The sequence below is a fragment of the Macaca thibetana genome, chromosome 11 (genome assembly GCF_024542745.1).
Source record: "Macaca thibetana thibetana isolate TM-01 chromosome 11, ASM2454274v1, whole genome shotgun sequence".
NCBI lineage: Eukaryota > Metazoa > Chordata > Mammalia > Primates > Cercopithecidae > Macaca > Macaca thibetana.
In genome coordinates, this window is record NC_065588.1 from 106,172,566 (window position 1) to 106,193,320 (window position 20,755).

At 42.9% G+C, this 20,755-nt stretch overlaps 2 protein-coding genes across 7 annotated transcripts in view; one reads left to right on the forward strand and one right to left on the reverse strand.

Moving 5' to 3' along the window:
• GLTP (glycolipid transfer protein) overlaps window positions 1-20,755 on the reverse strand; it is a 201,641-nt gene that overhangs the window by 167,971 nt on the left and 12,915 nt on the right. The gene's annotated exons all lie outside the window — the stretch shown is intronic.
• ANKRD13A (ankyrin repeat domain 13A) overlaps window positions 1-20,755 on the forward strand; it is a 42,840-nt gene that overhangs the window by 16,919 nt on the left and 5,166 nt on the right. Inside the window, exons 4-14 of one of the 6 annotated variants that reach the window (XM_050749731.1) lie at window positions 1,899-1,944; window positions 3,839-3,982; window positions 4,625-4,814; window positions 5,093-5,179; window positions 9,825-9,891; window positions 11,539-11,620; window positions 13,493-13,554; window positions 14,281-14,414; window positions 15,255-15,412; window positions 16,447-16,560; window positions 19,585-19,745. In XM_050749731.1, the coding sequence (XP_050605688.1) occupies window positions 1,899-1,944; window positions 3,839-3,982; window positions 4,625-4,814; window positions 5,093-5,179; window positions 9,825-9,891; window positions 11,539-11,620; window positions 13,493-13,554; window positions 14,281-14,414; window positions 15,255-15,412; window positions 16,447-16,560; window positions 19,585-19,745 (1,245 nt within the window). Of the gene's footprint in view, window positions 1-1,898; window positions 1,945-3,838; window positions 3,983-4,624; window positions 4,815-5,092; window positions 5,180-9,824; window positions 9,892-11,538; window positions 11,621-13,492; window positions 13,555-14,280; window positions 14,415-15,254; window positions 15,413-16,446; window positions 16,561-18,309; window positions 19,552-19,584; window positions 19,746-20,755 lie in introns of those variants that run through there. The other 5 variants (XM_050749737.1, XM_050749732.1, XM_050749734.1 and 2 more) reach the window with 5 other exon arrangements.

Genomic DNA, 20,755 nt, shown 5'->3' on the forward strand with positions numbered 1-20,755 from the left:
AGGAAATTGAGACCATCCTGACTAACACAGTGAAACCCCGTCTCTACTGAAAATACAAAAAATTAGCAGGGCGTGGTGGCGGGCACCTGTAGTCCCAGCTACTGGGGAGGCTAAGGCAGGAGAATGGCGTGAACCTGGGAGGCGGAGCTTGCAGTGAGTCGAGATTGCACCACTGCACTCCAGCCTGGGTGACAGAGCGAGACTCATCTCAAAAAAAAAAAAAATTTAGTGTCAAGGAGTTTCATTTTTTCACTCATATTGGTCCATTGCGATGGACTGCACTGAATTGTATTCTTTGCTTTAAGTTATAGAGAGCCCATATGACCTGTGTACTTAGCGGCTCCAGAAGCTGTCATTAATGTCTTGTCTTTCAACAGCATCTCCTTATAACATATGCCAGCCTTTCTTACCACCTGTCTCTTGGAGGTTGTCTTTGCTCATCATTAGAATGCTGGCAAATTTTACTCCAGGGTAGATTCTTGGCCCTCCTGCCCTGTGCTTTGGTAAAAATGATGGAAAAGCCTTGCAAGTGTGTAGGAACAAGAAGAACACCTGAAATTTCTAGCATTTCTCTTCTTGAAGGGTAACTTGGATTTCTGAGTCTTTAGGAACCTATAGGAATGGTAGGTAAGAAAATAATCCTAAACAGGGCTGCTCTGGTGGTTTAAAACTTTAGAAAGCCAAATTCTACATGTTTCAGAGGAAAGTGGAGAAAAATGTTCTGTTAACTGGAGGGAAAATCAACTTCCTGAGGAAGTGAAGTCTAGCAACCTCTTTCAGTTTCACAGAGCAGTTCAATAAGTAGGAAGCACTTGCCAGTACACAAAGCCTTTTACAGTCAAGTTCCTCGTTGAATGGATGGAATTGACGTTCCCTGCCCTTTGCCTAGAATAGATGGTTACCCATATTGCTTGGCAGTGCTTAAGCCCATCTTCCCAGGCTCATCTTTCTCTTACTGTTAGGAACCTGACTGGATCCCTGAATCAGGTTTGACTTTTATCCCCCTCCAGTCCTCTTATCCTCTTTCTTTCTGTTCACTTTCTTTCTTTCTTTCTTTTTTTTTTTTTTTTTTTTTTTTTTTTTTGAGATGGGGGTCTCACTCTGTCGCCTGGGCTGGAATAGTGCGATCTCGCCTCACTGCAACCTCTGTCTCCCAGGTTCAAGTGATTCTCCTGCCTCGGCCTCCCCAGTAGCTGGGATTACAGGCGTGTGCCACCATGCCCAGCTAAGTTTTGTATTTGTAGTGCAGATGGGGTTTCACCATATTGGCCAGGCTGGCCTCGAACTCCTGACCTTAACTGATCCACCCGCCTCGGCCTCCCAACATGCTGGGATTACAGGCATGAGTGAGCCACTGCACCCAGCCATCTGTTCACTTTCTTAACATCTAGACATATTTTATATCGAGGCAAAATAACACTCTAATATATAATAAGTAATGGGCTTACACTTGTTTTTTCTTTTTTTTTTTTTTTTTTTTGATATACTATCTCGCTCTGTCACCGAGGCTGGAGTGCAATAGTGCAATCTTGGCTCTCTGTAGCCTCCACCTCCTGGCCTCAAGCAATCCTCCCACCTCAGCCTCCTGAGTAGCTGGGACTAGAGTGAGCCACCATAGGCAGCTACTTTTTGTATTTTTTGTAGAGATAGGGTTTCGCCATGTTGTCCAGGCCGGTCTCAAATTCCTGAGCGCAAGTGATCACCCGCCTCAGCCTCCCAAAGTGCTGGGATTACTGGCATGAGCCACCTCACCCGGCTAGGGGCTTACATTTTGTTTCTTCTTATTTTCTCTTTTCTTTTTTTTTAAACCCAGGGTTTTTAAGAACCCTGTTAACCCCTGCTTATGTTGTGTTGATAGTGCCAAGGGTAATCTGTTTTAAACCTTGTCTGCCCTTCAGGCTCCGGATTTCTATGTGCAGATGAAATGGGAATTCACCAGCTGGGGTGAGTGGCTGTGGGCTTGTTATTTATTTCTCTTTCTAAATTTACTTAACTCGCATGTAGGTTTATTTTTCCTTTGTAAAAGTTACATGTACTTTTTTTTTTTAATCAAGGAAATACATAGTGAAGAATAAGGAAAAATAATCACCGATAGTCCCATTTAAACACAACTGTTAATGCTTTGGGTGTTTTTCATCCAGTCTTCCCCCCGATGCATAGGACTTTTCCTCCCAAGCATTCATGAAGATAGTATATAGACAGTTTCATTTCCTCCTTTTGTCATTTATAGCTGCCATCTGTATTATTAGTTTTAAAATGTTACTTTATTTTTATTTTTTTGAGACAGAGTCTCACTCTGTTGCCCAGGCTGGAGTGCAGTGGCACAACCTTGGCTCACTGTAATCCTCGTCTCCCAGATTCAAGCGATTCTCATGCCTCAGCCTCCTGAGTAGCTGGGATTACAGGTGCATGCCACTGTGCCCAGCTAATTTTTGTATTTTTAGTAGAGAGTGGGGTTTCACCATGTTAGCCAGGCTGGTCTCAAACTCCTGACTTCAGGTGATCCACCCACCCCAGTCCCCCAAAGTACTGGGATTACAGGCATGAGCTACCATGCCCAGCCTGATTTTTGTATTTTTAGTAGAGATGGGGTTTCATTATGTTGGCCAGGCTGGTCTCGAACTCCTGACCTCAGCTGATCCACCCGCCCCAGCCCCGCAAAGTGCTGGCATTACAGGCATGAGCCACTGCACCCGGCCCAAAATGTCACTTTAAATTGCTAGAATTTTAATAAGTAGATTTACCATAATTTACTAATTTCCTTATGTGGTTTAGCTCGATTCTTTTAAACTTGTTATTCTAAACAAGTTGAGGTGAATACTAGAATAGCTTTTTTTTTTTTTTTAACAAAATGGATATATTTCTCTAAAGTATTACATAGGCAATTGACTGACAGTATATTTCCATAGATGTTCTACTTTTATTTCTTGTAGATAAGTTAACGATAACTCCTAACTTCCAGGTTTCAGCTGCTTCCATTTCCAGACTTCCCTTTCAGGCAAGAAGTCATATTTGTATGAAATGTTTAAATGGCATAAAAGTACATAATATAATAGAACTTCAGATTGTTTTGAGAAATGAAAATTTTTTCTAAGGTACATAGTCACTCTTATTTCAGGTTTTGTTAAAAAGTGGCATACTTAGGCTGGGTGCAGTGGCTCACGCCTGTAATCCCAGCACTTTGGGAGACTGAGGTGGGAAGATCACCTGAGGCCAGGAGTTCAAGACCAGCCTGGCCAACATGGTGAAACCCCGTCTCTACAAAAATACAAATATTAGTTGGGCATGATGGTGGGTGCCTGTAATCCCAGCTACTCGGGAAGCTAAGGCGGGAGAATTGCTTGAACCCAGGAGGTGGAGGTTGCAGTGAGCCAAGATCGTACCACTGCACTCCAGCCTGGGCGACTGAACGAGACTCCGTCTCAAAAAAAAAAAAAAGTGGCATACTTTAGACATTTGATACTCTGAATGGTGGATATGACAATATGGTAGGCCCCAGCCATATGGCAAGAGTTGCATATGTGAGTGAGGAAGGCCAGACGGACAGACCCTATATAGTGGGGACAGACTCCACTATAAAGTGGGGCTCATTTCGGGATCAAGAATACTCTTGGGAAATTTATTTAGACTTTTTTTCTGATGAATGGAACGGAAGGTTCATTTTTATTTTTCAAGAGTGATTTCCTGTATGGTAGATATGACAGCCAAGACGTCCAGTTGTTTGATGGTCACCATCTTGCCACTCCCCTCCTTTTGTTAAATCAGAATCCTGATTTCCTGGCTTAGGTGTTCTACTTGGCCCTTGAGTTTTTCTCAGTGGTACACTTCTCTCCTCCAGTGCCCTTGGTTTCTAGAATATGCCCGAATGATGTCTGTCGCATCTGGAAAAGTGGTGCCAAACTGCGCGTTGATATCACATTGCTGGGATTTGAAAACATGAGCTGGATAAGAGGGAGGCGTAGTTTTATATTTAAGGGAGAAGGTGAGTGACTTCTCTTGTAGTAATCACTGCTGAAGCGAAATTACAGGGTGATTTTTAACCATCAAAATGCTTTCACATTCATGTGCCTTTTCTGTCTGATCCTTTCTAGGGCATGTTTTTTGGTTATTCTTATTAATTATTCAGCTCTCCATCCCTGTCTTTGTTCTTGTCTGGCTAGTTCTCCTTCATGTGTCCTTTACCACCCAGAAGTTACCCTTGTGATGTGTCTGCTTCACTTTCCTGAGCCTTTGAGCACAGGCATTCTGTGTGTATCTCTGTATAACCCTCCATAATCAGGCATGAGAAATGGCATTGCTTACCCAATGTTGTGCATACATAATTTCTATGAATTCTGTAATAATATGTTTTATAAAGGACATTGATGGAATATAGTGCTAATAAGAATACAAATTATTTAAAAATTCCGCATCTTTGGGGAAGATGGCTCAGAGCTTCCTATGTATTGTGGAAAGCTGGTCAGATAGGTGCAAATAGGTAGTCAATAATCAGTATACTGTAGGTTTTATCAGATAGCACCTGGGAGGACACACATGAAAGATGATGCATTTTAACATACGAAGCTTCCTTGTTTTTGCATCTTCCCTGCTTTGTGCTTAGTTATGTCTTTGTTTCCATTAATAGACAACTGGGCAGAGTTGATGGAAGTCAACCACGACGACAAAGTAGTCACCACCGAACACTTCGACCTTTCCCAAGAAATGGAGCGCCTCACTCTGGACTTGATGAAGCCAAAAAGCAGGGAAGTTGAGAGGCGGCTTACAAGCCCAGTCATTAACACCAGCCTCGATACTAAAAATATTGCTTTTGAAAGGTACAAATTTAGACTCTAAATTTTAAGGTCTAATCCCCATGCTGCCATCTTGAGTGACATGTATGTATGAATTGGAAATTATGGATGGATTGGGTTTTTTCTAATATGACATAATAAACACTAGTGGGTTTTAAGATTGATCTCTAACCAATAGAAATTGTAGCTGACACTCGACACCATCCATCATTTTTATAGCACATTGGTTAGGTCTTCTAAGACTTAACCAACATGAAGAATATGAATAAATGTCTTCTTTTTCTTTTATGTGCCCTTTCTAGTGGCTTTTACTTGAATCTTATTTTTGTCTTGATGTTTATGGATCCACAACACTCAGTCCCAGACCACGGAGCTTGGAGTTTCTGGAGGTTAGAATTGACCCAGTACTGAGTTCAGTTGTACTGATATTGGTCAGTCAAATTCACACTTACTATATAGTTAAATGTTCGTTTGGTTTTTTTTTTTTTAACCCACCTGTGAGGTTTAATGGTTTAGAGCAAGAATCTGGAGGGGATTTAGTTCTGTTCCAGACTCATAAAGAATTCTCCAGAGAGGTCTGTGCCTTGGTTAATCCAGATGAGAACACCATCACTGGTCATGTGCCTCTGGGCCACATGGAGGGCTTAGAGGGCCTTTGAGTAGAGGCTGTCAAAGCTGTTTGCCTGTTTCTACAGTGGAGAACACTGACCCGATGGAGTCCTACGAGCACTGATGGTATTTGCCTAGGATGTCACATCCAGCTTTCTGCAAGCCAAAGTAGCTTAGCCTGAGAAAATGGACACTATTATCCTGATAATATTTGCCTAGGATGTCACATCCAGCTCTCTGCAAGTCAAAGTGGCTTAGCCTGAGAAAATGGACACTATTATCCTGATAGTATTTGCCTAGGATGCCACATCCAGCTCTCTGCAGCCTAAGTAGCTTAGCCTGAGAAAATGGACACTATTATCCTGGACTTAGGCCTTCTTTTCTCTTGATGAATATAACAACTGTCCTCTCATTATATTTTTCTTTTCTTCTTTTTTCTAATATAAAATTGGTTAGTAAATTTGTTTAGTCAAGCATAAAGCTTGTTAAGTATCCTTTTCTTCTAATTTAGATTGAGCGGTGGAATTAGGACATCTGTCCAGGGCTGCTGCTAGGGCAGGAGGGTAGCATCCCTGGAGGCAGGGTCAGTCCTCTTCTGCCAGCCTCCTTGCACCAGCCTGGCCAGTTGACATTCGCTGTCTTTTGGGGACAGCAAAATTTAGGGACTGACTGGATTTCCCTTGGAGGATTGTGGAAAGACATTTCCAGGCGTCCGTGTACCCCTCTGCAGGCAGGGAGGGCCCCTTCAGCTTAGGGCTCTGTTTGTAACCCCAGAAGGCAGAGGAGGCTGCCTTTTCTGCCACTGTTCATCTGTAGGCATGAGAGGGGGAGGAGCTGAGTGCCATCCACAGGGCTCCTAAATAACTGTGTGACTTTGGGCAAGTGGCCTCATCTCTCCAGTTTTGTTTCCTTAGCTGAAAGAAATAATGGAGTGAATCTGGAGATGAAGTCTCCAAAGTCCGGGACTCTTAAAATGTCTTGAGAAGAGACATTGTTCCTCATATTGTTCAACAGCAGAGTTGCCAGAGTCATTGTTTGTTGAAGTGTGATTTATGAAGAGAGCGTGACAATTCCTGGCTGTTACCCCACTGAGTGTAAATGGGAAATGATAGCATATTCCATTTGTACTGAGGACTAAGGCACATTTTTGTATTTTTGCGCCCACAGGGTTTTCTTCTTTTTTTTTTTTTGAGAAGGAGTCTCGCTCTGTCGCCCAGGCTGCAGTGCAGTGGCACGATCTTGGCTCACTGCAAGCTCCACCTCCTGGGTTCACGCCATTCTCCTGCCTCAGCCTCCGGAGTAGCTGGGACTACAGGCACCCGCCACCACACCTGGCTAATTTTTTTGTATTTTTAGTAGAGGCGGGGTTTCACCGTGTTAACCAGGATGGTCTTGATCTCCTGACCTCGTGATCCGCCATCTCGGCCTCCCAAAGTGCTGGGATTACAGGTGTGAGCCACCGTGCCCAGCCCCAGAGCCCACAGGGTTTTCAGAGTGCTCAAGCTAACTCTCTTGCAAGACAGTGTGTTGCTGAGAGAATTTTTGGAAGATAGCTGCTTTGTTTTAATGGGGCTCAGAATTAAATGTGTGCTTGTCATGCATTGAGCAAGAATTGAGCCAATCCTTAGAATTGATACCACCTACAAAAAGAATATAGCTGCTTTTGAATGTGAGGTTTGTTGGTACAAAGAGTGTGTGAATTTACTTCTGATCAGAGGTGTGAGTATTCATTTGATTGAATTTGGAAGGTGTGGCCTTCTCTCATTTTCTTTTCTTTCTTTTTTTTTTTCTTTTTTTTTTTTTTTTTTTTGAGATGGCTTCTCGCTCTGTCGCCCAGCCTGGAGTGCAATGGCATGATCTTGGCTCACTGCAACCTCCGCCTCCCGGGTTCAAGCAATTCTCATACCTCAGTCTCCTGAGGAGGTGGGATTACAGGCACCCTCCTTTGTGCCCAGCTAATTTTTGTATTTTCCTAGAGATGGGGTTTCGCCATGTTGGCCAGGCTGGTATTGAACTCCTGACCTCAGGTGACCCGACTACTTTGGCCTCCCAAAGTTCTGGGATTACAGGCATGAGCCACCACACCCAGCCCCCTCTCTCATTTTTTGATGGTCACTTTTGTCCACTTTTTTCTAACCTGTTACTCAGAGCTTATGTGGGCAAATTAATACCCTGCCCTGACGAATGTTTGGCCTGCAGTATATACACTGTGGTTGCAGTTTGAATTTTTCCCTTCTCTGAAAGATTACGCTTGCCCACCTCAAACAAAATATTCCCTGCCACCTTCAGAGCCTTTCTCCAGATTGTGTAGCAACCACCAAGACACAGTGCCTGTGAAGTGGCCTTTGGTGTGGTGGTCTCAGTGGAGACAGGCAGAGGTGAAAATGGCACGAGAGGGAAGCCAGGTGTTCTATCGTCTTCGGGTGCATTTGCATGCAAAGTTACCAAGGGCCACAGAGTCATTAGGAGATTAAAATTTAAAACAGGGTATGAACATTGGGTTGAATAACTAAACTGCTTCCAAGAGTGGAAATGCTGGGCCGGGCTCGGTGGCTCACACCTGTAACTCCAGCACTTTTGGAGGCCAAGGTGGGCGGATCATGAGGTCAGGAGATCAAGATCCTCTTGGCTAACACGGTGAAACCCCATCTCTACTAAAAATACAAAAAATTAGCCGGATGTGGTGGTGGGCGCCTGTAGTCCCAGCTACTCGGGAGGCTGAGGCAGGAGAATCACTTGAACCCAGGAGGTGGGAGGTGGAGCTTGCAGTGAGCTGAGATCGTGCCACTGCACTCCAGCCTGGGCGACAGTGTGAGACTCCATCTCAAAAAAAAAAAAAAAAAAGAGTGGAAATGCTGAGGGCAGTAGAGGCAGGATTGCCGAAGGAGCAGAGGTAACCCAGTGAGGAGCTTGGTAGTTCCTTGAGAGAAAAGCATAGTGCCGTCTTCCCAGAGTGTATGAAGGGTGAGATGGAGCAGACGTAGTCATCCTTCCATCCATCAGAAGAGTCTGTTCCAGAAAACAGTGACTTCCTGTGCCAAGACATAAAGTGACTTAAGCAAACAAGGAACTGAGGATTGAAGGAAAAAGACTATCTCAATTTTCTGGTATTGATGATAAAAGGGGACTGTGGCTTATTAATCAATTGAGTCTGGTTCCTTACCTTCTCCCTGTGACTGTTATCTTGTTTCTGAAGTGTAAGTTGGAGATAGCATTTGGTATAATCCTGTTAGGATTCCTCTGTTTCCATCCATGGGTCATGCTGTCCTAATTATAGACAACTAGTAGGAAAATGGAGCTCTGATCCCTCCTGTTCTGATGGGCTAAAATACACACGTAAACTCATTATACCATCTGGACTAATTGCACTAACCAAATCCCATTAGAAGAAAAGCAAACTATTTGGAAACACAAAATGCAAATAACCGCATATGTTCTTTGTAACGTGGCTGACCTGCTGCCGTTCCCTGAGCTTCCTGCATGACGTCCCAACTCACTCAGTGGTCAGAGCAGAAGTCAGGCTGTTGCCCTAACCAAGGCCAAGAGGAGCTGGGATGTGATGTCCTAGACAAAGGGTAGGGCTGGTCAGGGGTCCCCTGTGAGAAGCAGCGTTTCCCAGGGCAAGCTGCTTTGAAAAAGAATCAGAGCCTTCTGACTGCTCTTGGCTCCTAAATACATTTTTTTTCAGGAGTATGTTGAGTTGAATAACTGAGATTTTGGGCATATTACCAGTACTGCATCTGCCACTGGAATGCTGGGCTACTTTAAAAGGAGTTCCACAAGATGGAATTAACAGCTGGGCTAAAAAAAAAATCTGTTGTTCACATCCTTTCCCCTGCTGCACCAAACCTGCCCAAACATGTGACTCATAGCCATTTTGCAGGCCTAATGGCATCTCCAAGCAGCTCACCACAGTGATGAGTTCCTGGCCTACCTGGTCTTTTGCAAGGAACAGGATGGTCTGTGCCTCATTGTTCTAAGAATTCCTCGATTGAGATGTGGCTACTTGTGGAGATCTCACCACTGACATCTATGTCTCCAGTTAAGATGACTCAGATAAATGCTCTGACCTGGTTACCACCTTGTGGTGAGCCCTTGGATGTTGGTCATCTTCACTCACTTGTTTGGGACTGCTGTGCAATAAATGTCACCACCTTTGTCCTCAATGCTGGCAGTTTTGTAAAGAAGCCAAGATTGGAGACTTTCTATGCCTGGGGTGAGGCAAATTGATTAATAACTGTGGGAGGAGGGTGGGGGTGCACAAGCCATCTGTCAGTGCTAGCCGCCTTCTGTGGACAATAGGACCATGATTTCTAAGTGTCCTTCACTAACTTAAGCTGGGGGGAAAAAACTATAAAGGCTGCAGATATAAATCTGAATGGCATATTGTACATGTAGAAATTTGTGGTGTTCACTTTTTATCAGAACTAAATCCGGATTCTGGGGCTGGAGGACAGATAAAGCAGAAGTTGTTAATGGTTACGAAGCAAAGGTAAAAGGAAACTCTTAAAATAAGATTTAATATAGCTATTTAGCTTCTATGCAAATGAGGAATCTGTTCCCATTTTTTTCATGCATCTGTGCCATGGAGATGCTCTGGGGAATGAGAAGTGTCTAATGTGTCTCTCACTTGGATTTTTGATTTTGTCTTATTTGACTTTCAGAAAATGGGATAGCATGCCCTGAGGAGGTCTGTAGCTATGCCAAAGAGAAACAATATTGTAGAGAAATGAGTACAGGTACCAGTTGTTCTGGTAGGAATGACAAGCTAGTCATTCCCTTAATTATTAAAAAGAAAAAAAAGAGGAAGAATTAGACTTCACATGTGTTCAAATATTGTGTAGTAGCTTTTGAGTCTCTTTTCTGTTAAATCAGCTTAATTGTAGTCAGCAGGCCCACAGCCCATTTGCATGACATCAGTGCACTTAAAACATAGTTGTAATCGTGGAGACGATTGTCGATACAGTCATCTGGCATTTTGTCATCTGGAAAGCTCTGTTTCCTGGCCTTTCAGTCCCACAGTACAGCAGGGCTTGATGGCTTTTGGTGATGGAGCCCAGTGCTGCAGGGTCCTCTGGTGGCCTCTGAATGAGCAAAGAAAGTTCACGTCATGCTCAGCAAGACACATTTAGGAGCACTTGTCCTAGTGCTGAGTGTGCTTTCTGCAGCTTTCAATGTTGGGGCTCCTCACGTGGCATAGAGAGAATTCTCTGTTAACTGTCATGTTTGATTTTCTAGATGACCATATTCCCCAGTTATCCTTGATAACAGAGCATTTACTCTGGCAGTTACAATAATTTTTGTCAGTGCATGGAATGCCTTTTAAATAGTGACTTGCTGGTTTTCTCTAAAGCTCGTAAGTCTAGAGAACCTTGTGTTCATACCTTTCTCTTCTACCCAGCAGATGGCTGTCTGAGTCATACTAGTATTACAAGATTACCAGCAGAGGCGGGGTGCAGTGGCTCACGCCTTTAATCCCAGCACTTTGGGAGGCCCAAGTAGGCAGATCACTTGAGGCCAGGATTTTGAGACCAGTGTGGCCAACATGGTGAAACCCCATCTCTACTAAAAATACAAAAATTAACCAGATATGGTAGCACACACCTGTAATCCCAGCTACTCTGGAGGCTGAGGCACGAGAATCGCTTGAACCCAGGAGGCGGAGGCTGCAGTGAGCCGAGATCACGCCACTGCACTCCAGCCTGAGCAACAGAGGGAGACTCTGTCTCAAAAAAAAAAAAAAAAAAAAAAAAAAAAAAAAAAAAAAAAAATTTACCAACAGAAGTACAGGATCCTGGTTTGGGTACCTTAGTTTAATAGAAACCCAGGTGGAAACCTAGATTGCAGGGCATTTGTTTGAGACTGTTTAGCCACAGCAGGGCAAGCAGGAAGATGCAGCGTGTCACTGCTAACTCCTCGGTATTAAAACTGTCAAATACGGGAGGTAACTGCTGATGCATTTTTCAGTTGATAGTTTATATACTTTCTCTGAAGGACCCTAATGATAGTTAACCATTTCTGATTTTTATTTTGCTGGATTGTTTTCTGTTTTTTTGCTTCAGCATTCTTGCTTTTGCTGTGCTTATTTTTGGAGTTTTGATTCCCTGTGTCACTGTTTTCTTTCACATACACCTCTCAGGTTTACACAGTAAACAACGTGAATGTGATCACCAAAATACGCACAGAACATCTGACCGAGGAGGAAAAAAAGAGATATAAAGGTAATCACCACCACCCTACCACCTCCTGTTTTGTTGTTATTTTTTAAGCCTAGAGGGAACCCTTTGTTGGCTCTGTTAAGTTTAGGGTTAATGTGATTGGGATGTGTTAAACCTAACGCTAACTACTTCTCTTTTTTTTTTTTTTTTTTTGAGACAAGGTCTCGCCCTGTCACCCAGGCTGGAGTGCAGTGGCGCAATCTCAGCTTGCTGCAATCTCTGCCTCCTGGGTTCAAGTGATTCTCCTGCCTCAGCCTCCTGAGTAGCTGGAATTACAGGCACCCGCCACCACACCTGGTTAATTTTTTGTATTTTCAGTAGAGACAGGGTTTCTTCATGTAGGCCAGGCTGGTCTCGAACTCCTGACATCAGGTGATACTCACTTGCCTCGGCCTCCCAAAGTGCTAAGATTGCAGGCATGAGCCACCATGCCTGGCCCCTAGCTTCTTTTTATAAAAATTTCTGGGCAGGCATGGTAGCTCACGCCTGTAATCCCAACACTTTGGGAGGCCAAGGCGGGCGAATCACCTGAGGTCAGGGGTTCGAGGCCAGCCTGACCAACATGGAGAAACCCCATCTCTACTAAAAAAAATACAAAATTAGCCAGGTGTGGTGGCACATGCCTGTAATCCTAGCTACTCAGGGGGCTGAGGCAGGAGAGTCACTTGAACCTGGCAGGCGGAGGTTGCAGTGAGCCAAGATCACGCCATTGCACTCCAGCCCGGGCAACAAGAGTGAAACTGTCTAAAAAAAAAAATTCCTGGCTGGGCACAATGGCTCACACCTGTAATCCCATAATCCCAATACCTTGGGAGGCCAAGGTGGGTAGATCACTTGAGCCCAGGAGTTTGAGACCAGCCTGGCCAATATGGTAAAACCCCATCTCTACTAAAAATACAAAAATTAACCGGGTGTGGTGGCACACTCCTGTCGTCTCAGCTACTGTGGAGGCTGAGGCAGGAGAATCGCTGGAACCTCAGAGGCAGAGGTTGCCGTGAGCCAAGGTTGTCCCACTGCACTCCAGCCTGGGCGACAGAGCTAGACTCTGTCTAAAAAAAAAGAAAAAGGAAAAAAAATTTCCTTAGTCTGACTCATTCTTCAAAATGTTTCTCCATAGTTGGCCTCAACTATAATTAAAGCTATTCATGAGGGTTTGTTTTTGTGTTATCAAGAACAATTGTGGAATTCAGCTAAAAAAGGAGATAAGGATATTTGAGAACATTTATCACTGGAATGAGTGATTTAGTCCAAACTATTGTGATGAAAGATTTAGACAGAACTTGGGATCTAAGCAAAAACATTGCATGTGGTTGCCACATCCCAGCCCCATCCCAGCCCCTCCAACTCTATGGCCTTGTGAAATTACTTCTGCTCTGTGCCTCAGTTTCCTCAGCAGTGAAATGCAGGTGATATCCAACCTTCCTTAGAGTTATTGAGAGGATTAGATGAGTTACGACGTGGAAGCCTTTAGAATGGCGCCTGCAGTATGTGGTAAGCATGCAGTAATTGTTCACCAGCACCACCACCACCATTGCCATTACTCCACTTTGACAGGTGAGGGAACCGAGGCCCAAAACACATGGATAGCGAGTGGCCAAGGTGGGGTTGGAATCCAGGTCTGGCTCACTCCAAAATCCAGACTCTTCCCATTATTCTGCTTTAATTATTACAGCTGTTTATCTGGTTTAGAGATCCTCATGAAAAGCACCCAATAAAGGACAACTTAGTTTATGATTATTGTGAATGATTTGATCAGCCAGTCTGTAATTGCATTTCCTAATGAGGTAGCTTGGACCGGAAACTTTAATGAAGATCTTTTTTTATAGCCACAAGTAAGATATAATATTAGACTTTAAACTTCCCCCCTCTCTGTAGCGGACAGGAACCCGCTGGAATCTTTGCTGGGAACTGTGGAACACCAGTTTGGTGCACAAGGGGTAAGTTGAGGCAATGAGCTTTCATTGCAGTTAGATGAAAGGAAACAACTTGTCTATGCCTGGGATGGCATTTACTGGATCCTGAACAGCCCACTCTTCGTAAAGGCCAAAGATACCCCCAAGCTGGAATTTGAGATACTCTTGGAAGAGAATTAGATGAGTGAATCTTTGAAAACAAAGATTTTAGAGGAGGGGTAGTGATTATAGAAATCAGGTGCTTCCCCTCTTATCCATTATAAACGAGGGGACTCTATAGAAATGGAACTTAAAAAGGACTCAGGACTTTATATTGCAACAGAGCACCTTAACAAATATTTCCTTACTCAGTGCTCACAGTAACTATGTGAACTTGGCACAGTGGATGTCTCTGCGGGACAGAAAAATGACCTTTCCACTGTCAAAACTAGACAGGGAAACAGCTAGAACTTCAACTCCAAGTCTTCCAAGTCTCATGAACTTTCAGATATTTCTCTTTCTTTCTTTGCTATAATCAGGAGATAAAAATTTAAAGGAGAGTAGAGAAATATTTTGAAATGAAGAAATCCGTTAGACTTGCCATGTAGTTTGGTGATACCCTCATAGATTTTCTTGTTCCATTCAAAAAAGTTAGTGAATAGAACTTCCTGGTCTTAGCTGGTTAACACGTCCACCTCAGACACTGAGTGCCGTAGGCCTTCACTTGTGAACATCACTTGGCATTTCTGACTCTCCTGAGTTCTGGCTCAGCAGGACCTCACCACGGAATGTGCTACTGCAAACAACCCTACAGCCATCACGCCTGACGAGTACTTCAATGAAGAGTTTGATCTGAAAGACAGGGACATTGGAAGGCCGAAAGAGCTGACGATTAGAACACAGAAGTAAGAGAGGTTCAGCTGCCATTTTCAACCTATGTATGTTTCAGAAATTGTGCTGTTTTATGGTGTTATGTTGAATCATTCCACTGCTCCCCCACCCCCCTTTTTTTTACAGGGGAGACGGAGTCTCGCTCTGTTGCCTAGGCTGGAGTGCAGTGGCACAAACTTGGCTCACTGCAACCTCTGCCTCCCAGGTTCAAGCAATTGTCCTGCCTCAGCCTCCTGAATAGCTGGGACTACAGGCACGTGCCACCATGCCCAGCTAATTTTTATATTTTTAGTAGAGACAGGGTTTCCCCATATTAGTCAGGCTGGTCTCGAACTCCTGACCTCATGATCCGCTCGCCTAGGCCTCCCAAAGTGCTGGGATTACAGGCATAAGCCACTGCTCCCGGCCTCCTCTGCCCCTTTTTATAAAAAATAATTTTAAAATTACTTTGCCATGAAAGCCAACAGTAGATTGTTCATGTTATTAGCTCTTTTCCAAATAGAATCTAGATTGGATGTAAGAATGCCTTTTTTTTTTTTTAACTGCTAACCAGCTTCAGCTGATCAAATTCAAATGAAACTGTTTCCACCCACTATCATTTCTTCATGCTTGCTGTCAATTAAGACTTGGATAGTGGCAGGTTGTCATGCAAGTCGCTTGCCTTGATTTCCAGATTTTAGGGTGATGTGAATTCCTCGTCTCCCTAGACATTTGACCTTTAATAGGTCCGAATTAAGAGATGACTGGACAGAGTGTAGAGTAAGGCTGCTGTTGTCTAGCCTACTGCATAGCAGTAATCTCCATTTCCCATCTGGTGGAGATGGCCTCAGTCTTTTCTCGGTTGAATTCTGCAGGTTTAAAGCAATGCTGTGGATGTGTGAAGAGTTTCCCCTCTCTCTCGTGGAGCAGGTCATTCCCATCATTGACCTAATGGCTCGAACGAGTGCTCATTTTGCAAGACTGAGAGATTTCATCAAATTGGAATTCCCACCTGGATTTCCTGTCAAAATAGGTACTGCTAAATAAACTTCAGCAACACTTGGAGGTTCTGCCCATGTTTGTGGGTGGCAGCATGTGGGTGGTGGGATGCTTCAGGGAATTGGAATGCTTTAGGTCAAAGTAGCTTATAGACATAATGGAGGAGGTGAGAGTTCTCCTGTGGTTTAATTTGATTTAAAGAAGTGTTATGATTGGTGGTTCATTTTGCATATCAAAATCAAGAGATCTCCAACCATCATTTCTATTTGCAAATGGTGCTGACAGATGTTAAAAGGCATAAAAACATGACACAGTCATTGTTTTAATGTCAAACCTTACTTCAATGAGACTTCAAATTAGATAATTATTTGAGGAAGACAGTTGACACCAAGATTCTTTGATACATAAATATGATCTACATCCCAAGCTAGTATGCATAAAGTATGCATAATGCTGTATATATGTGTGTGTGTGTATATATATATATCTCATACATACTACTCATGAAGAGTATTAATTTTGGATAGTTGTATGTTCATGATGCTTGAACCCTAGCTCGATCACTTACTCACTGTGATCTAGGAGAAAGTACATAACCCCCTTTTTTTTTTTGAGACGGTGTCTCGCTCTGTTGCCAAGGCTGGAATGCAGTGACATGATCTTGGCTCACTGCAACCTCCACCTCCCAGGTTCAAGCAATTTTCCTGCCTCAGCCTCCTAAGTAGCTGGGATTATAGGCATACACCACCACGCCCAGCTAATTTTTGTATTTTTAGTAGAGATGGGCTTTTATCATGTTGGTTAGGCTGGTCTCGAACTCCTAACCTCAGGTTATCAGCCCGCCTTGGCCTCCCAAAGTTCTGGGATTACAGGTGTGAGCCACCGCGCCCAGCCGAAAATACGTAATTCTCAGTCTCAGTTTTCCCATCTGTGTATTGGGGAGGGTTGTTATGAGGCTTATATAAAATTATAGTTATCAAAGTACTTGGCATAGTAAGCACTTAGTAAATGATAACTATTATTGTTATTCTTAGTAAAGTTTACTTATAAAAATTTTTATTTTGTTAGAAATTCCCTTGTTTCATGTCTTAAATGCACGGATTACATTTGGAAATGTTAATGGCTGTAGCACTGCCGAAGAATCTGTATCTCAAAATGTGGAAGGGACCCAGGCTGATTCAGGTAAAAAAATAAATTAAAAGTTTAGTTTTGTTATTTAAAAAAAATTTTATGGCTGGGCATGGTGGCTCATGTCTGTAATCCCAGCACTTTGGGAGGCCGAGGCGGGTGGATCACCTGAGGTTGGGAGTTCGAGACCAGCGTGACCAACATGGAGAAAACCCATCTCTACTAAAATATAAAATTAGCCAGGTGTGGTGGCACATGCCTGTAATCCCAGCTACTCGGGAGGCTAAGGCAGGAGAATCACTTGAACCCGGTTGGGGGTGGGGGGGCGCAGAGGTTACCGTGAGCTGAGACTGTGCCATTGTACTCCAGCCTGGGCAACAAGAGCAAAACTACATCCCAAAAAAAAAAAATTTATAATTCAGTCATCATATTCATAATTCACTCTGAAGCTGGAATATCTGAGGGAGTCTGTGTTGGATGAAAGAAAACTTTAGATTTAGTTTAGATTAAGCAAATAAAAACTTGTAGTATATGTATGATCCTAGTTATATTAAAAAGACAGGATGTTCTTAAAAATCAGCTTTATTGAGGTGTAATGTACATACAATAAAATGCTCTCATTTTAAGTGTGACGGTTCAGTGCATTTTTTTTTTTCTCGAATACAGAGTCTCACTCTGTCACCTAGGCTGGAGTGCAGTGGCACAATCTCTGCTCACTGCAGCCTCTGCCTCCCAGGCTCAAGCAATTTTCTTGCCTAGTCTCCCAAGTATCTGGGAATACAGGTGTGTGCCACCATGCCTGGCTGATTTTTATATATTTATTAGAGACTGGGTTTCACCATGTTGGCTAGGCTGGTCTGGAACTCCTGACCTCAAGTGATCCACCCACCTCGGCCTCCCAAAGTGCTGGTGTGAGCCACCATACCCAGCCACATTTTGACAAATGTATGCATCTATGTAACCACCACCACAGTCAAGATAGACAGCATTTCCATATGCCCCCAAATTTCCTCACGCTCCCTTGCCGTCAATACAATTCATGTTTTTAGATGCAATTGTAAACGGACTTATTTTCTTACTTTCATTTTCCAATTACTAGTATATAGAAATATTATTGAGTTTTGTATTTTGACCTTGAATCCTTTTTAAAAATTTTTTTAATCTTTTTTTTTCTTGCACAATTGCATGGCCGGGATTGACCTTGTTTATCTTGTAACATGGCTGAATTTACTTGTCTTACACTTTTTTGTAGATTTCTTAGAATTTCTTACGTATATGGTCATGTTGTCTATTAATAAAGAAAATTTTACTTTTTCCTTTCCAATCTTTAAACTTTTTATTTCTTTTTCTTGACTTATTGGACTGACTAGGACATCTAGTACAATGTCAACTAAGGGGTAGGAATGGCTATCCTTCTCTTGTTCCTGGTTCTAGGGGAGGAAGGATTGTTATGCCATTAGGTTTGATGTTATCTGTGTAGGTTTTTTGTAAATGTCCCTTATTAGTTGAAGGACATTATTCTCTTATATTTCTAGTTTGCTGAGAGTTATTACCATTTTTAAGTATTAATTTTTGTGAGATGCATTTTCCGCAACTATTGTGATGGTCCTATGTTTCTCCCCTATAGTCTACCAATAGGAGGAATTAAAAGATAGCATTTTAATGTATATAAATTAAGACTTCAAATGAAAACAATTGAACTCAACAATAATATACAACTTTACGTTCCCATGTGGCAATAAAGTTGGGTGATACGTGTTCATGAGGTTGTGCAGCTGAGGAACACTCATGTACTCTTGGCAGGAAGAGGAGATCGGTATAGTTCTTGAAGAAAACATTTGGCATTACTGTGTAAACTGAAGATGTGTATGACCTACCAATTCCTAGATGTGTACCTAAAGAAACGTATGCACATGAGCATCTGGAGACCCCAGTACTGGGCAGCAGCATCCACTTATAACAGCAGAAACCTGGAAACAACCCAGATGTCCTGAGATGGTAGAATGTGCTATTGTGCTCTATTAATACAACAGAATAACATATAGTATTGAAAATAAACATTTATAGCTATGTGCGTCAAGACTGTTGAATTTCAAAAGCATAATGTTGAATGAAGAAAATCCAATTTGAAGAATAAATTCCAATGATCCATTTATGTCAAGTTCACAAACAGGCTAATGCAAACTGTTAGGATGATATACATGTGGCAAACTCCAGAGAAGAGCTAGGCAGTGTAAACAACTATTCTGAATTATGTATTTACCTCTGGAGAGGAAGAAAGGGATATTGTTAACAAGGGATGTGCCTGTGGTATGTTATTGATAGTATTCTTTTTTTTTTTTTTTTTTTTTTGAAATGGAATCTCGCTCTGTCGCCCAGGCTGGAGTGGAGGGCAGTGGCGCGATCTTGTCTCACTGCAAGCTCTGCCTCCCGGGTTCACGCCATTCTCCTGCCTCAGCCTCCTGAGTAGCTGGGACTACAGGCGCCTGCCACCACGCCCGGCTAATTTTTTCTTGTATTTTTAGTAGAGACAGGGTTTCACCGTATTAGCCAGGATGGTCTTGATCTCCTGACCTTGTAATCCGCCCACCTCAGCCTCCCAAAGTGCTGGGATTACAGACGTGAGCCACTGTGCCCGGCAGTTATTGATAGTGTTCTGTGTCTTAGGTGAAGGGCACACAGGCATTTGTTTTATTATTATCATTTTTGAGTGTTCAGATATTTTATAGATACTATCTTTTATATATTTACCATGTATCTTCGTGCAAAAAGAAGAAACACATTGGTGTGACTGTGCATATGTGTTTAGAGGGAGAAATCTTCGCTTTTCATTTCACAGCCTTGTGTATTTTTTATGACTATGTATTCATTTTTTCCACTAAAATCAAGGAAAAAGAAAAAAGCTGTATTCTGTCACTTTTTTCTGTCATGCTTCCTCAGAATCTCTCATATAATAGTAAGCCTTGATTATTATAATTTTGAGCCTTTCTTTTTTTTCTAATGTAAAACATTTTTGCAAAAAATTGGAGTGAAAATGTAATGAACTCAGACACTGGACGGTTGCCTTTTGTGTTTCAGCTTCCCACATCACAAACTTTGAGGTTGATCAATCTGTGTTTGAAATTCCCGAATCTTACTATGTTCAAGACAATGGCAGAAATGTGCATTTGCAAGATGAAGATTACGAGATAATGCAGTTTGCCATCCAGCAAAGTCTGCTTGAGTCCAGCAGGAGCCAGGTGGGTTTATCAGAATAAATGGCAGGGCTTGGGAGGTCTTACCCTCTGGGTTAGCCTCAGTGTTTGGCTAATCTGAAAGATTTATTCTAAATATCAAGTTTGACACATTCATGGTATTTGCATAGGTTGTACTTTGTGCATCTGGTCTTCTTACAAAAGCTTGTTATGTAAGAGATCGTCTACATAATCCCAGTCAGCACCATTCACAAGATGTCTTCAGGCAGACTTTCCTTTTCCTCATTTTCATGCACATAGCTTGTAATTCTGTACTTTTCGAGATGTGCTTCATTTTCTAGTACTGAAGCAGTAAATTCCTGCTGAATCACACCATCATATTTTCCCTGAAGGATTACCTATGTGTCTGTAGTCTCAGATGAAGGTCGTGAAGTGGATTTGAATCCCACTCCCTCCACAAACGGTATCATCTCCCTAAACTCTCTCTGGGTCTCTAGTGAAACAGAAAATGAAGGACGGGACAGACCTGTGTAAGCTGTAGGGTGTGTGTGTGTGTGTGTGTGTGTGTGTGTGTGTGTGTGTGTGTGTGTGTGTGTGTGTGTGTGTGTGTCTTTTTGTTGCCCAAGTTGGAGTGCAGTGGCTATTCCCCGGCATGATCATATTGTACCCTAAAACTCCTGGGGTCAAGAGATCCTCCCACCTCAGCCTCCCAAGTAGCTGGGACTAAAGTCATGCACCACTGCACCCAGTAGAACAGTTGCCTTTTATTGTCGTATGTGGTTCTCCCTCCATGCCTCACCTACCTGGGACAGTCCAAGGCTTGAGGTCCTCCTCCCCTAACATCAACTCCTTCCATCTCCTTCCTTCTGTGGCTCCTGGCTCTACTAGGGTAGGGTCTGGTCTGCCTCCAGCACCCTCTGGTATGTCCTCGGTTCCTGCAGTCCATTTATTTGTTTGTTTCTTTGTTTGTTTATTTTTTGAGACGGAGTCTCTCTCTCTGTCGCCCAGGCTGGAGTGCAGTGGCGTGATCTCAGCTCACTGCAAGCTCTGCCTCT